Source organism: Formica exsecta, unplaced genomic scaffold, assembly GCF_003651465.1.
Source record: "Formica exsecta isolate Colony F162 unplaced genomic scaffold, ASM365146v1 scaffold893, whole genome shotgun sequence".
Lineage (NCBI taxonomy): Eukaryota > Metazoa > Arthropoda > Insecta > Hymenoptera > Formicidae > Formica > Formica exsecta.
The window spans coordinates 65,152-81,252 of record NW_021853662.1 but is presented as its reverse complement, the minus strand read 5'-3'; the positions used below and the strand labels follow the sequence as shown (position 1 = coordinate 81,252).

At 35.6% G+C, this 16,101-nt stretch overlaps 1 protein-coding gene across 1 annotated transcript in view; it reads left to right on the top strand.

Annotated features, from left to right (window-relative positions):
* Window positions 1-16,101, top strand: part of LOC115244945 (5-hydroxytryptamine receptor 1) — a 98,385-nt gene that overhangs the window by 77,231 nt on the left and 5,053 nt on the right. Inside the window, exon 6 of the mRNA XM_029822970.1 lies at window positions 15,796-15,840. Within this exon, the coding sequence (XP_029678830.1) occupies window positions 15,796-15,840 (45 nt within the window). The remainder of the gene's footprint in view (window positions 1-15,795; window positions 15,841-16,101) is intronic.

Here is a 16,101-nt window from a genome sequence, read left to right as displayed (position 1 = left end):
CAAAAAATTATATATTAAAAAATTTATACTTATTATATATATATTTTTTCTAAAATTCAATATTTTGGGAAATACATGCGGTGATAAATGATACTATTCACGTTTGGAATATGTTGAAACATAAACTGAAACAATAGTTGCCAGATGACTTTTAAGCTACCCATTTGTGTACAACAAATGAATAACTACGTCCACGATTGGGGATGCTGGAAGCGGAAAGCGTTAAAGAGCGCAAAAATAATCGGCTTACAATTCGCGCTGGAACAATAACAAGCTCGAGAAATTGCATGTGCAGTTAAAGGTGGGCTGTTCCGGGATATATCGGGATCCTGGTATGGCGCACCATCGATCGATTCCAGTCACTGACTGTACCAGTCGCGCGCAGCAAATCGCGTTTGATCATATTTCACCGACGACTTTAACGCTGCCACCACGACGAGCTCTCCCGGATACAGTCCGACGCCGCAGCGGAGCAATGAATGAAAAAAGGAAGAAAGAAGTTGACGCGATTGACATTGATGCTATATCGCGAGCGACATATCGGTAAGAGCGGATTGAAAACTCGCTGAAATTTTCGCGAAAAACAGTTTTGCGAAACGGTAAAGTCTGGCGTCACGACGCAACGGCTCCAAGTAAAATGCACCACGTACGAATGATTTTATTCACGTGTGAATTACATAAACTGCTGAACTCTCATTAGCGAGCAAAGTTGCTAATTAATAAACCAACGCGTATGAAAAAAATAATTGCAAAAAACCGCACAACATTCTGCAATAATTATATTAATGATTCGTGTCGTCGCGATAATTAATATTATTTTCCGTTGAGTTCAGAACGCGAAACAAGACAATACGTATATCGATTGAGTTGCAAAAGTTGCGAATCGAAGACAAGGATAATAAGTGAAGAATAGAGTAACTGAAAACCACACGTTAAACAAATTTCAGGCGAAAAACTTGAGAAGCTTATAAATCATTCATGACATTCGCCACATTTTGCTCTACACAGTTCTTTAAGTTATTTTTTAATACCTTTTTACTATCTAAGAAAATGCGAGAATTTTTAATCAAGATAAAACCAAACTTGTACCTACATATATTTTATCTACTATTTATTTGATATTCATAAACAAAATAAAATAAAACTAAAATAATTCTTTTAAAATGTGATATACACCTGAAATAGCTGACAATGTGTTATTCAAGTAATTCGATTTTTTTTTTACAAAAATTGCAGTTACTATAATATATATTATATATTTATCTCGATATTTATTAATACAAAAAAATATTCAATTAAAATAAATATTCAATCATTTATATTTAAATTTATATTCTCTAATAATATTATACTGTATATTAAATATCATATTGTTTTATATTTTACTATAATATTATTATACTACAAAAAAAAACAATCAATTATATTTTAATATAAAACATATTAACGCACATTAAATTTTAAAATTTATTTTACCGTTATTCACCAACTTTTCAACTGCGCGAGAAAGTTTTATCGTATTATATTATACAGTCGGATTTCTAACGAGAGAAGAAGGAAAACGTTCTTGCGAGAAAATCATTTAGAAGTCGGCAGTACCGAAAAGGGAGCAACTTTTATTGAGCCACATGGCATCTTAGGGGACGAAGGTGTAGCCAATAAATGGTTGGAGTTCGGCAGAATAAAGGATCATTAGAGGAAACGTGCGCGAGGGATAACCGAGTGAAACGAGTGTAACAGTCTACCTTTTTATTATCTTCTGAAATCGTATAAGCTTATCCGCTCTGTCATATATACATATATATATATATATATATATATATATATATAACCGTTTCATTCGCGATGCAACGATTACACTATCCTAATGTCCGTTTTATCCATGATACGAGACTGGTTTTATACTTTTCGAAACGATATCTCGTCGAGAGGAAGAAGAGAAAAAAAACCGAGAAAGAGATGGAAAACGAGTAGCTTTACTCTAGAGAACTCGGCTAAAGACGGGAATGGAAATTAATTACGCAGCACATCTCTCGTGAATCGGACGACGATGGGTTTCAGAGAACGGATATCTTCGAGGAATTCGATAGCCTAACGTTTCAATTAGAATAAGATGCATCATCGAAGGGGAGGGTAAGGCAGAAGAAGGAAGATACCGAGAAAGCACGAAAGCCACGGGGTGTGTTCGATAGTCGCTATCGATGATTTCCCATCGCAACCGACCGCCTTGGCGTGCAGCAACTTTCATTTTCTACGACGAACAACTCGACTATCTGCACGAGCGAATCGGAATGAGAACGTCCGACCCTGTTTCCACGACTCTACCCTCCCTCGCTTTTACTCTCTAATAACCGCAAACCGGGACGAAGTTTGCTGGGCGGGCTCGCGACAGATGCAGAAAATTGCAGCGGTTAAATCGCGTGACCCTGCGAGAGAGCGAGCTACTGACTCCGTCGCTCGAGGGTGTAAAACTTGATTCCGTTCTTTTCCGTCTACCCGGAAAAGTCTTCTTTGGGACGCTCGCTCTCCTATTTGCGAGTTCATTTCCGACGCGCGGCATACTTGTGACTTTTAATCGGGTCTCCGACACCGGTCGGTCGAGTTATTTCAATCGCTGCTCACTTGACTGTAATCCACAATCGCGTTTTACAGATCTCACCTTGTTTCACGTAGTTTTCGAGGATCGTTTGAGATAATTATTTTCCGCGATATATGCGAATTGTATTTTATTGTATTAAATAACATTAGCGAAATTTACTTAAATATAAGATCTATTTAATATAAAAGAAATACAATTCACACAAAAAAAATATATATAATAATAATATACATAATTAAATTTGTTAAATATATTTGATAAATCAATTTTCGAAGTTAAATTTATTTCTGTTTATATGTAAATACAATTATTTTATTCCTTGTATACATTACATTTATTTACGCGCCTCAACTGCGTTTAAGTTCTAATTAACTCTCCTCTATTGCTACCATGAGAATATAAGTTGACAAAAGGTTATAGGTGTTTATCCCTATATTCATATTTAATGTAACATTGATAAGCGATAATAACATTGATTTACGATAATACCTCTGTTTATATCATTTGATTAATTAAGCATAAATCAATTCCTATTGCTATTGCTCCCGCTTGCGAATCTGTAAACCGCCGCTGATCCGAGATAAAAAGCCAGAAATTGACAATAAATAGAGAATGTCTCTCGGTGAAAATATTTGGTCCAAGAAATATAGAGTCGAATAATTATTTTGTCGATAAGTCGAAAGAGAGAATGGCGGAGAATCGCAGTGCAACGCGTAATTCGACGGCTACACGGTCGGTGGTGGATTAACGAAGATTAACGATATCTAGGACGCTACCTGAGCCGGAACGCACGTTACTCTCTTCATTCCGTTTGATAGCGAAATATTGTTTTAATATGGATCGCCGGTAAAGTCGGCGAAGCGCGAATCAACGTTAACCGTTTCGTCCGGTATTACGCGCGTTGGTTTATTACGAATTCGCGGCTTGAATTACGAACCGCTCGTAGAAGCGGAGAGGAATTCGTCCGATCATCCGCGACACATCGGCGCGCTGCAAATTACAATTCGGATAAATTTACCTCGTTACGATCATGATCCAAGGTCGCTATGCGAAACGCTATTTCGCATCGCTGAATATACGAGATTTAATTATTATCGTGCCAGCAGGGCGCCGCGTTTACGGATTGCTGCCGCAGATATCGTGCATCACGCTACGCGGCTTGGAAATTCTCATTGATAGATATCGCGAAATTCTCGGAGGCTTTGATCGAGATAACATACATGAGACATACATATTGTCGGCATTATTGTTTAAATGATATTAAGATTATTATAGTTTTGCGAAACAAATATATTCCGTATACTTAAAAAAAAAATTAAAATTGCCGATTATATATATATATTAATATATATTTCGACAATAATATTACTATTAATATTATTGAGTTTTTCCGAATTTTTTTGTCAATTCAGAATGGTTAGATTATACCTAACGCTTTTATGTAAAAGCTGAATAAATAAGAGTCAAATGCTCGCGGGGTGTAAAATAAAAAAGAATTTTGACCGAACGCATATACACACAGACAAAAACTGACATTAAAAATCGATAGCCGGGTTATTTAAAAAAATAGGTCAATATACGCGCGCGCGCGCGCATGTATCGTCGGCGAATGTAAATACGGGACGTATAATTGATACATGAAAACAACGAGGATAGATTCGGCGGGAATATCGTAATATTAAAATATCGAGTGTACGTAATGTCGAGAACAAAAGTCAACCGAGAAAAAAGAATTAATCGCAACACGTGGTGTTTTCAATCGATCGAATCACGCGTGTGAAAATAGCTAATAAAAATTTAAATAAAATGGAAAAAAAAAATAGATAGAGAAACAATGCACAATATCAATCGCATTGCGCGCGGTGGTTTTTATATCATCATCGGTTCGCAATTTCGCTTATTTCCCCATCCGTTACACGACAATGCATCAAAGCGTACGTCAATTGCATCCACGGATATCGTACCGAGTGGAAGCTGCTTCCAATTAGCCGATGCTACAGTGCTTTCGACCTCAGATCGCGAAACACGAAACGCTTGCTGGGAGGTTTCATGCACGAAACCCCCGCTAACGATACCGATGATGAGTCTGGAACGGTCAGGAGCAAGCTAAAGCAACGCCATTGTTATCGGTTGTATCGCGCAAAACCTCTTGACCCCGAACTTTTCAAACGAATGGCGACACTCTCTGTATCGTTTTGCGTGAATTAAACACAAAGTTAAATTACGGCGCTCGGACATGGCGCGATGGGAAACTCGCAGCGGCTAACGAGGACATTAAAGTTCTCACACGTCTTTGTATCGCAAAGGTTGAGCTTGCGTTTGTATTTCACTATATACGTGCAGCGCATATATCTGTATTTTATACAAATATCATTCAGTAATCAATAGTTAAATAATAAGTAAGAATTTTTTCCCAATCAAAGAATTTTTATATCAATGCAATCTATCCCAATACTTTTTTAGATTTTAAATAAAGACTATTCTTTCCCATTTGTGTAATATTTCTAATAATTATATATAATTCTACACAATAAAATATACAAACTGAAATATGTATAATTTTGCGTCAAAATATAAAATTATGCAGTATATAATATAAAACGCAGATATAATTTTGTAATATAAAATTTTACATTATAATACGAGAGAGAATTTTGCATTTTTTTTAAATATAATTGAATATCTATGTTAATTTTTCATGAAACTATTGGACCCAGACCCATTTAGAGAGAACCATGTATGTAAAATAAAGTTAGATATCCGCGAGTTAAGGACGGTTAACGAAGAAGAGTGTAGGAACGAAATTTGTACGGAAACTGGATTCGCGCCGGGCTATTGCGTTCCATTAAACCCTGCCCGTTCTCGCTTCTCGTATCCGGCGGTTGTAATAAACGTCGTGCGGAAACTTCATTCGGTTCTCGTTGCTGTTTGCCGTTGCTGCTACTGCTGCTGCCACCGCTACAGTTATCGAACGTCGCGAAAAGAGTCGACCCAGTTATAAAGGCCCGGACAAACGCGCGAGCAAACGTTGATCGCGTTTTATTAAAATGCTTTTGTACCGAATGATGCCGGTTTCGTGCAACGCGCGAGGGCGAGAAACCTATCAAACTTGGTGAACTTTAACGCGGCGGTAGGGCAGGCAGATAGGTGTGTGTGTATGTGCATGCTGTTTTTGGGGAAACAAAATCGCAGGCGATCGGAAATCGCGATTAACCGTTTCGCGGCGTGCGAAGGACGACTGCAAAAGGAAGGCGAATTGTTTGAGAACGAAACTGGGGCGCGATCAAATATACGATCGGACATATCCGTTTGTTTTGGCGGCAGAAAACCTGAGAATTATAATCGCTCGAAATACGCGAAGCAGGGGAGAAAGGATTATCTTCATTTAAAGTCTGAGATACAACACACTCTCTGTAGAGTAGGTATAAAATTTATAGCTCAAATTTCTCGGATTAGAAATTCAGATTTTTATTAATTAACCTTTTTTTTTTTTTTGTAATAATCATTAGTTATAGCTAATTATTCTTTCATCATTATATTACGTATCCGGTATATACTCCTTATCACGTCGTCTTAAGTGAAATTTTATCGCCTGTAACTTTCACCACATATCAGCCGTTTGCAAGCAGTTCACGTTTCTACTTGCACAATTGAAAGGATTACATGTTTTCGCACAGCTATCCGCATACAAAACGATAAGACTACTTTTCCTGCAGCGATGTAGTGACAAAGTCAACGAAAAGAATCGGAAATTTACGCTGTGGCTTTTTCAGCAACAACATTTTCTTTAATTAATCCGTAAAGCAAGTAGAAGAAACAGACATATCTCTCTCTGTCTCTCTCTCTCTCTCTCTCTCTCGCAACAGCTGCGGGGATTAATCTCGCTCGAAACCTAATTGCGTAATAATACCCTTTCGACTGCGAGAACGAATCCGTTGCAATAACGTTTCGCTCTTAATGCCACCCTCGATAAAGAAATGCCTCTGCTATCGCAAGGATGCCGTGTCGGGGGAATCATTTTATCTCGTCAATCGGGAGAATACGCGCCAAGGTTACATTCGCCGTTCAGTTACATTGTCCGTGCGCGCCATTGTGGTACCGCAACTATACGCCTCGCCGCCGCGAAATTTCGGTCAAAGCTGAAAGAGATATTAATCTACGTCACAAATGAATGGGTTTAACCCATCTATTTCCTGCCGCCCCATCGCCCTCGTCCCTCCGATTTCCCTCCCCCTCACGTGCCCGACCTGTCACGCGAGAATGAGAAGAAGCGAGACGAGAATAACTCTTGTGTAACCGGCGGTGAACGAGAATATAAGGCGAGGGTTGAGTTATCAGAATGTGATGGAAATGGGGCCGCAAACTGCGAGAAAACAATATTATCCATAATATTATGGGCGAATTATCTATCGATAAGAAATCACGCTAATTCATCCCCAGCAAAACATCTTAAAATTATGGGAAAGAAGATGTAACGAATTTACGATATTTATTTGATATTCGATTTAATCTAATCCCCCTCCTTCCTCCCCCCTCCTGATATTAAATTTTATTAGGAATATAAAATTATTATGAATATTATACAAGTATAATAATATTGAATTTTTATTCATTTTAAATCATCCGCATGATTAAATATAAATCTTATCGTATACGATTAAATATAGACGGAAGATTCGCGCGCATATGTATCGAGTTAGAACAATTCTATTTGTCACGTTTCCGTAAAATCGTATGTTAATGTCACGAGAAAGAGAATATTGTGTTAAAGCATAGCGCTGACGTGATATCCCGAATTATATCCCGCCTTCTCTCTTTGAGTTGATTTACTACTACCAGACTATCTAACTCGGAGAAGCTGCTGCTGCTGCTGTTTCGCTATGCTATGCAGAATCTGATATACCTTGCACGACTTGCCATGCATGACTATCATCACAGTCTTCATTCTCAAACACAACGCGGTGGAATTAAGAAAATTAGACCCATTGCGCGTAAACAAGTTCAAACATATTATGCTCCTTTAGCGCCTTTAATGTTCTTATATTTCCTAAGGAATAAGATAATTTGGATAATAAAATCTTTGTTCCTTAATAAAAAAGGTATAAATTAAAGATCTTATCCGTTAAAAAATCTATATAGATTAGATATATAATTTTTATTTATTTAAAAAAATCTCGATTTAAATATATAAAGTCTCTACTCTTTAAGAAAAAGAATTAATCTAAATTTATATCTAGATAATTTTTATCTATATATTCTTTAATTACAAAAAAATATTTAAAAGTTTAGGTTTTAATCCTTTAATCTTAATTCTTAAACAGATAAAATTTAAATTACGCTTTATGACTAAGATAATATTAAAAAATTCTCTCGGACTTTTTTAGATAAAAGCAGTTTTTAAGATTTAAGTTGTCATAAAATAAAATTAAATTCATACAATTTCACGATTCCTTTTAAGTGGATATTATTGCGACACATTAAGTTTTATATAGCGATTCTAAAAATGTTCCTCGTTAAATATAACTTAGAAGAGTTATACACATGTATTATATATGTACATGCAAAATTAAAAGAAGGCAGAGATTATTTCCATAATTGGACGAGCTTCTGGTGCTGAACACTGAAAATAATTTCTAAAAATGTGCTCTCCGCTATAGTAAATGACTTTATAACTATATGTAAATGCTGAAATATGAGAAAAAAAGATTTACCTTCGCGCAAGTGTTTCTGGCATAATTTTTGGCAGGCGAAAAGATCACAGTTCAAAAATCTCGGCGTTTCCGCGCGCTCGCGAGAAAAAAGTAGCGTTACATCAGTTTAACTTGGAACTCTTATCGTTACGGGGATAAAATATTAGTCAGGAGTTTCGACCGTTCGACCGTGAAAAAGCGGGTCGCGTTCCATCTGGAAGGGCAGCGCACACAGCGCATTTTGCTCTCGAACATCGTGATAAATCGACGGATTTGTAAAAAGTATATACGCCGGGGGCACGATCTAGTTTTATACATATATCGTACGTTCGTATATATTATGTCGGAGAGAGAACGACACAGAATTTTAAGGTCGTATTTTCTTTTCCACCTATTTCACCAACTTGTCACTTGGCGCCCTCAAAGAAAATGCGTCGTGAAAGGAATCCCCGGGCCATTTCCATTGAATTGCGGTTTCAATCGCGTTCTCGTCACGGAATAAATCGCTGCGATTAAAGCACCCACACGAGAGATTTTGTCGTCCCGTAGCTCGTAACTTCCTTGACAATTCGCGGAAATAATAAACAAACGACTTTTGTGTTTACGTAAAAAGTGTGTGTACGAGTAAGCAATCTTGAATATTATTTATTGTATCTGAATATTTTCAATTTTATTGAAATATTATTTTATTTGTATGTTATCAGGCTAACGCTTCACTTTACTTATCTTTCTCTCTCTCTCTCTCTTCTTTCATATATATATCTCTCATTTATTTATTCTTATATATATTTTAGAAATGTATTTATAAAATAATTATACTTGATTGGAGGCATTACACTTTCTGTATATTTCTTATTTTTTTTTTTAAACTATATGTGCAATAATAATAAAGAAATTATTTAAAATAAAGAATTTTCTATTTTTTGGAAAATATATATTTAACATATATAATATAATAATATAATAATGCGTAAAATGTACATAATAGAATATAACAAATAATTTATATACTCTATACTTAATTTACAACCTCCAAAAAAAGTATATCTATTGCATAAACTCTTTATATATACAGAGAGATTTACCGTTTAATATCGTTTAAGTTAACCTTTCGGTTTGATGGTTAAGGAAATGCCATATGTGAACTCACCCTTTAACGACGTAACGAACGACGACGATCTCTCTTAATCCTTCGATGATCCTTCGATGATCCTTCGATGATCCTTCATACGCTCCTCGATACATACTCTGGATACACACCCGTCACTCGATTCACGAAATAATACGAGAGAAACATTATGCGCGGATATTTGAGGGAATATGTACTCTACACGATTTCGACGAAAATGGCAAGAGAGGAATCCGCAACCGAACGTTCTCGATTACATGTTATAATCATAACTATACGGTTTAATCAACCACACGTACTGAAACGCGATCGCCCGTAGACTGATTCGACACTCCCGATTCGACATTCCCGGAATTCGCGCTTATCTGGAATTGGCGCGGAAACCCGATCGCGACGACCGTCATGGCGAACGAGCATAACGAAGGATATGGAACGGGATCATTGTCTCTGCTATTCCATCGGTGCTTCTTTCGATATTCCCCGAAGCTTCTCGATGTTCCCTGATGTCCCTCAATGCTCCTTTCGACGTTCCTCGATGCTCCTCGATACTCCTTTCGTGGCACTCGAGACGCAAACACTGCGAAATAAACGAAATATGAGCGATGATAAATAGTAAAGAAAATGAATTCGCCGATTTAATGGCAGATCGCACGAATCACGATCACGACGAATATCGATATGCGTATAAATTGCGAACGGATTATTACATACATACGTCGAAAAGAGAGATCGGCCGTTGCGTTGCTATTATAAATTCGTCGCCCCAGACACTTGTTCTTCGTCCCAGCAGGTGTACGCAGCAAGTAAAAACACATACGCGAAGTAGGCAGCGGTCACGACCTGACTGTGTAGGTTGGGAGGGAAGGGGGGAGCAGGGTGGCACGCACTGATCTCTTACGGCGCTATCAGAAAATTCATCGGATCACGTGATTTGGCTGACTTTCTAACATTTGGCGCGTCGATTGAAAAATTCGATTCTCTACTCCGCTATTCATTAAGATATTAATGAGTATATTATATGCGCGCGTGAGATGAAAATAAGAGAGAGATGAGAACAGTAAGATGTTAATCCTCGGGGACGACGAATTTCTTTTATACATATCGTAGAATAAATATTTATAATGGATATCACATATATAATACAATATTTATATATTGTATTTTTAAAAATATTTTTCTCTCAAAAAGTACTATGTACTTGTACATAATAATGAAAAGAAAAATAAATATATTTCTAAATTAAAAATTATTAATAATTTTGTACAATATTCACATAAAACATTTATTTAAATTATCATGCATGGATTTTATAAAATATTCTTGAAATAGGGATCCTCAATGATCTGACCTGCACCGGTGGAAAGTAGAATATTAGGAAATATTATTAAAATCAAGTTAAATTATAAATTTGGAGTTATATATCTATATATAAGATATCAATTTTTTAACATTGAAATAATTATATTTCATCTCAATATCGAAATTTAATTTAATCGTAGGGTGTTCCCAATACCTCACATTTTTACGCGATGTGAAAGAATTCGTAGCATATTGTGCGATACGAATATTAATTATAATATCGTTAAAAAAAATTATAAAGTTAAACATTTATATTATAAAATCGTGAAAAAATTATTTCCAGTTTCAATTAATTTTTATCTTATATTTACACTCTTGTGTCTATCAACTGCATTATTAAATGGATCAAATGCAGAATTCACGGATGCAAACGATCACATTTGGCGTTACATGCGCGGCAAAAATACGGGCTTCAATAGGTCGCATTTAATGCCAATGAAGTCTATTGCTTTAATGGTTTTGTCTTGAGAGAAGAGAGGAAGGAAGCTCGCTTATAGATGGATTATTCATTGTCAAACTTATGATACGTTATTATGATACGTTGAGCTGTTTCGCATTTCCATTTTCTTCACAGCAGATTTTAATCCTGTCGACGATAATGGCAATAAAGAACCTGTTACTACCCCTATCTATTGTAACGGAAGAGACCGTAACACATTATCGATCGCAAATGTAATAATTTGGTTCGCAGTCGTACAAACAGAAAATTTTTCCCCAGGCGGAACGATTCTTTTTCGCGTGATTCTCGCAACCCTTAAACGCACGAAATAGTTTCACGCACCAAGGACCATGAAACCCTCGCTTTTTAATTCGCATAAAATCACCTCGCCAGGTCAGCCCGCATTCTAAATCAGTCTGAGGGATATATAACGAATAAAAATATGAGTTTATCCCAAGAGGGTCCAAAAAAATATGAAAAAAAGTAGAAATACGCGTCTATATAAAATGATAAAGAAATATAAATTTAAACACGATGTAAAAATAAAATGAAAAAAAAAATTTATTAGTTAGTTTGATGAAAAAAATAATAAAACAAATTAAATTATTATTAGCTAATACAGATAAAACTATATATTACAATGCTAAAGAGTACATTTTTTTCATTTGTCGAGAAAGAAAAAATATCTTACAAATGGGCCATTTGCACGACAGTTACGTCGGGTTCGGCGCTACCATAAACTCCGAACCCCAAGAGACGAATGATCCCATAGAGAATCCCTCTCCTTCTCCACACCTCTCCCTTTCTATCAAGCTCTGCTTCTAGCACGTCCGTACACACATAGTCGACAGTCGATGAGCGCGAGGTGCGGAAGGCTGCGGCGGCAATCGCTCTTTATTGATCGATGCGTGCATTCGCGCAGTGTGCAGAAATGGCCATTACGAGACCGTGGAGCACATATCCTATAAGCACGTGCACGCAGCCGTTACATCCCGTTTTTTTTTTCTTTTTTTTGCTGCCAAAATAGCATCTCATTCGTTTTCCGTCCCTCGCCCCGAGTCCGGATCTCGTTTGTTTGAACGCGACATCCTCAAACGTTCGAGCTTGTTGATATCCCAACGATCAGACACGATCGCCACGATTTCACGGATAATCGCCTACTGCGAGTACGCCGCGGGCAACGTTTCGCGTTTGTACGACAAATTACATTCCACGACGAGCACGAAGATCGGGAAATCTCGCGGCCAACAGGCGGCTGTTAATTACACACTTAATGATCGCAAATCAGAATTAAACGTCCTGAAACAAGATAATTGTTTTAGTCACGGGTCTCTGGCACACGCATCGTAACCAAACATCGAGATAATAAATTTATAGAGATTTTTATCGAGATAGATGTATCTTTTCGTAAATATAGATTATTTCTATAATTTTTTTCTTTATATATTATATAATAACATATAATTTTGTTTGCTAAAAAAAATTTTTCTTCTTCGAAAATATTTTATTTATAAATGTAAAGTAAATGTATGTATTTTTGTCATTTCCACAATTATTAATATTACGCGTAATCATTTATTATTCTCATTGTATATTATAATTAATACATAATTCATATTTATCTAAAATTCGATAATAAATTTACTGTAAAAATAATTATTTAATAACGATGCTTTTACCCAAAATATGTTTGCGTCATAAAAAGTTAACATAAAATATAAAATAAATAATCTCTCTATATATAAATATCTCTAACTTTAGAAAAAAAAGCAGAAAGAGTATAACTTATATATGTATAAGTTTTTAACATGTATAAGATGAAGTAAAAAATATAGTGCCTCTTTAGACGTCGAAAGGAATTTCACCGCCTACATATAATCGATATATCGTATACATTATACCTTGCCACGAAGCATCGATTTACATCACTTTGATGTTAAGTGACAACGCCATTATTCTCTCACACAATTTCTTCCGACGCCCTAAAAGCATAGCCGCGAGAATACGATGCGCGTGTCGTATCCTTTTTTCGCATTCTACTAACACATTTTTTCAAATATTCACAGATAGATGTATTCCCTATGATCTTCGGTTTAAAATCTTATGTGACGGAAATCGGATGCACATTCTTTCTCTAAACCGATACGGATCGATACGGGTGTCATGAATAATTTACATAGAATAGAATTGAAACGGAAAGCACGATAAAATGTACACACGAACAAAACTATTTCTTTTAACATAAAAAGAAAAATGTAACACAAAAATATAAAATGTTCTACAAAATAGAAAAGTTAAATAATGAATAATTTAATAAAATTAGATAATAATTATAAAAAATGAACTAAATTCGAAAAGATAAGTACTCTGTGTATGTGTATAGTTAATATATATTTTTATAGAAAATATTTATTAAAAAATATATCTTTTAGAAAAAAAATAGATTAAAAAATGGAAAAGTAATACAAAAATTTATTTCTCAAAAATTATTATGAAAAAATATATCGAGATAAACGCATAATAATATACAAAAATTGTAATACTGAATGCGAGATTAAAAATTCCTTTTTCGAAAAGTCTCGCGAATATCTATATAACGGTGAATGAAAAATTTTCGCACGAACGAACGTAAATAAAACTCGAATCCGAATCTATCCTCCGGAAGAAAGCAGACACACACACACACATACACAAGAGATACATGTTATTTTCTATACTACCTCATGCTCCCTATTCTGTTATTACGTATTCGCGCGGCAAATAATGCATGTGTATCGTTTATTGAAAACTTTGTTGAACCAGATTTAAATTTAATAACAGTTTTATTGTAATTACAGTGGGCAGACGACTGGCCACTCCCACGCGTGTGACGACATATCCTCTATAATTAATATTAATATGTTACAACAGAAAACGCAATAAAATGAGACATAAAATATATTATAATGTGTATTAACGAATGCGAAATAGCACGCGTGTAATATTTATGTACCGACCTTTAATTAGCTATGCTTATTGGAAAATGAGAATTTCGAGTGGCATAGTCGTTTAATTTGCAATATGAACGAACGTCGACAAAACATGCGGATAAAACACATCAACAAAATATATTCTCTCAAATGTATTCTCGAAATGTAACCATGTTTATTTATCTTGTCACAAATATGAACGTCATACGCGGAAAAAAAAGAAATTGATTTTGATGCGTTACCTTTAATTAATTTTACATGTCCGCTAAATTTCATCCGACATAACTCTAATTTTTATGTCTGCATCAGTTTTACCTTTAAAATCTTTCCTTTAATCAATATTCACGGATATATAAGATAAATCCTTGAAAAAAAGTTACAAACAGACACTCTGTCCAATAAATTTCAGAAAGACAAAAGAAATTCTCTTTTAAAAATTTTTTAATTCGAAACGCGTTATTGAGGAAAGATTGATTGGCCCAGCTTTACGAAGGCGAATAACGAACATTAGGGTGCATGAGGGTAGTAAAGCGAACTTTAAAATACACTACTAAAATTCGCATCGGGATTCGTAACGTGATCTACCTGAATCATCTATCACGCGGTGCATGACATCCTTATGTCGCAATGTCTCTCGCGAACATTCTAAAATCAGCTGAAATCGTCGTCTCGTCCTATTACAACGATGCTGTCTCAACTTCACGATAATGGACCGACGTAAAACAGGTGTCACCATTGTTAACGAGAGTTCTGACCCTGTTAAAACGTAAACGACTCCGAGTCTGCGAAACTCACAGATGTGTGTGATCTTTTTTCTCTACATTTTAAAAATCTAAATTTTAAATATTAAATATATATCTATAATTTTTTTTTTTTTGTAAAGTACACTTTTATCTGTAAAAATCCATTCGCGAAAAACTCTTTATTCTTAATGTTTTATTAGTTTAAAGATATGATGTGCATTAATGCCACGACGATTTTATTACGAAGAAAAAATTGACTCGAGATTTCCAGACAAGTAGTCGCGATTAAAAGGAAAGAAGAAGGTCATGGAACAGTTTTCGCATCCTCCCACGCATAATATATCCGGACTGAAATTCTGTAATTAAATCAAACCCTCTTTATTTGAATGCGCAGACACGAGCACGCCCTTTCGCTTTACATTATATACACCTGCTAATCCTATTCATACGTAAAAATCCGCACCAAGGATCATATGCGTTGTGAGCATTGAATTGCGTGTCAACAACGCCGAGAGTGGTCTATATACACACACATATACATACAAAAGCCACCCAACGTACATAGCCAGATAATAGATTTATCCTAATTTCGTGCCAGATTCCCAATTTAATTTACGCAAGCTTTGGGGATTGCCTGTGCGGGATTAGTGGCTTATACATCAATCATTTGCCTCTACCGTCGCAGCATGTCCGCTCGTAGATCTTTACGGTTGTACACATGATCTTCTCTCCTTCTCTCTCGCACTCTTGCCCTTCTCTTTCCCGCGCACCATCTCTTCTGGTCGCATTATGTTATTTTGAATCGCAATAAAAGGACCCGAGTCTCTGAGTCTCTGAAAGTGTTCGTAAAACACTTGTCTGTTATAGATAAGATCGAAGGTACGCGCCGACAGGCTGGATAATTTGACAATGGTAAGACATTATCTTTTCATCTAAAAGTAGTTTTTTTTCTCTATCGTTACACTTAGACAATGCTTTCGCCGCTGTCAATCGAGACGTGTATACTTTCTCGATTACTCGCGAAACCGGAAATTATCGTATAATTAAACGACGATTACTCACGGCGCTATAGTTTCATCTTAATTAATTAATTAAATAATTATTTATTCATTATTATTAATTCACATTTTATTTTATTATTATAATTTTTATTATTCTATTAACAAATTTAAT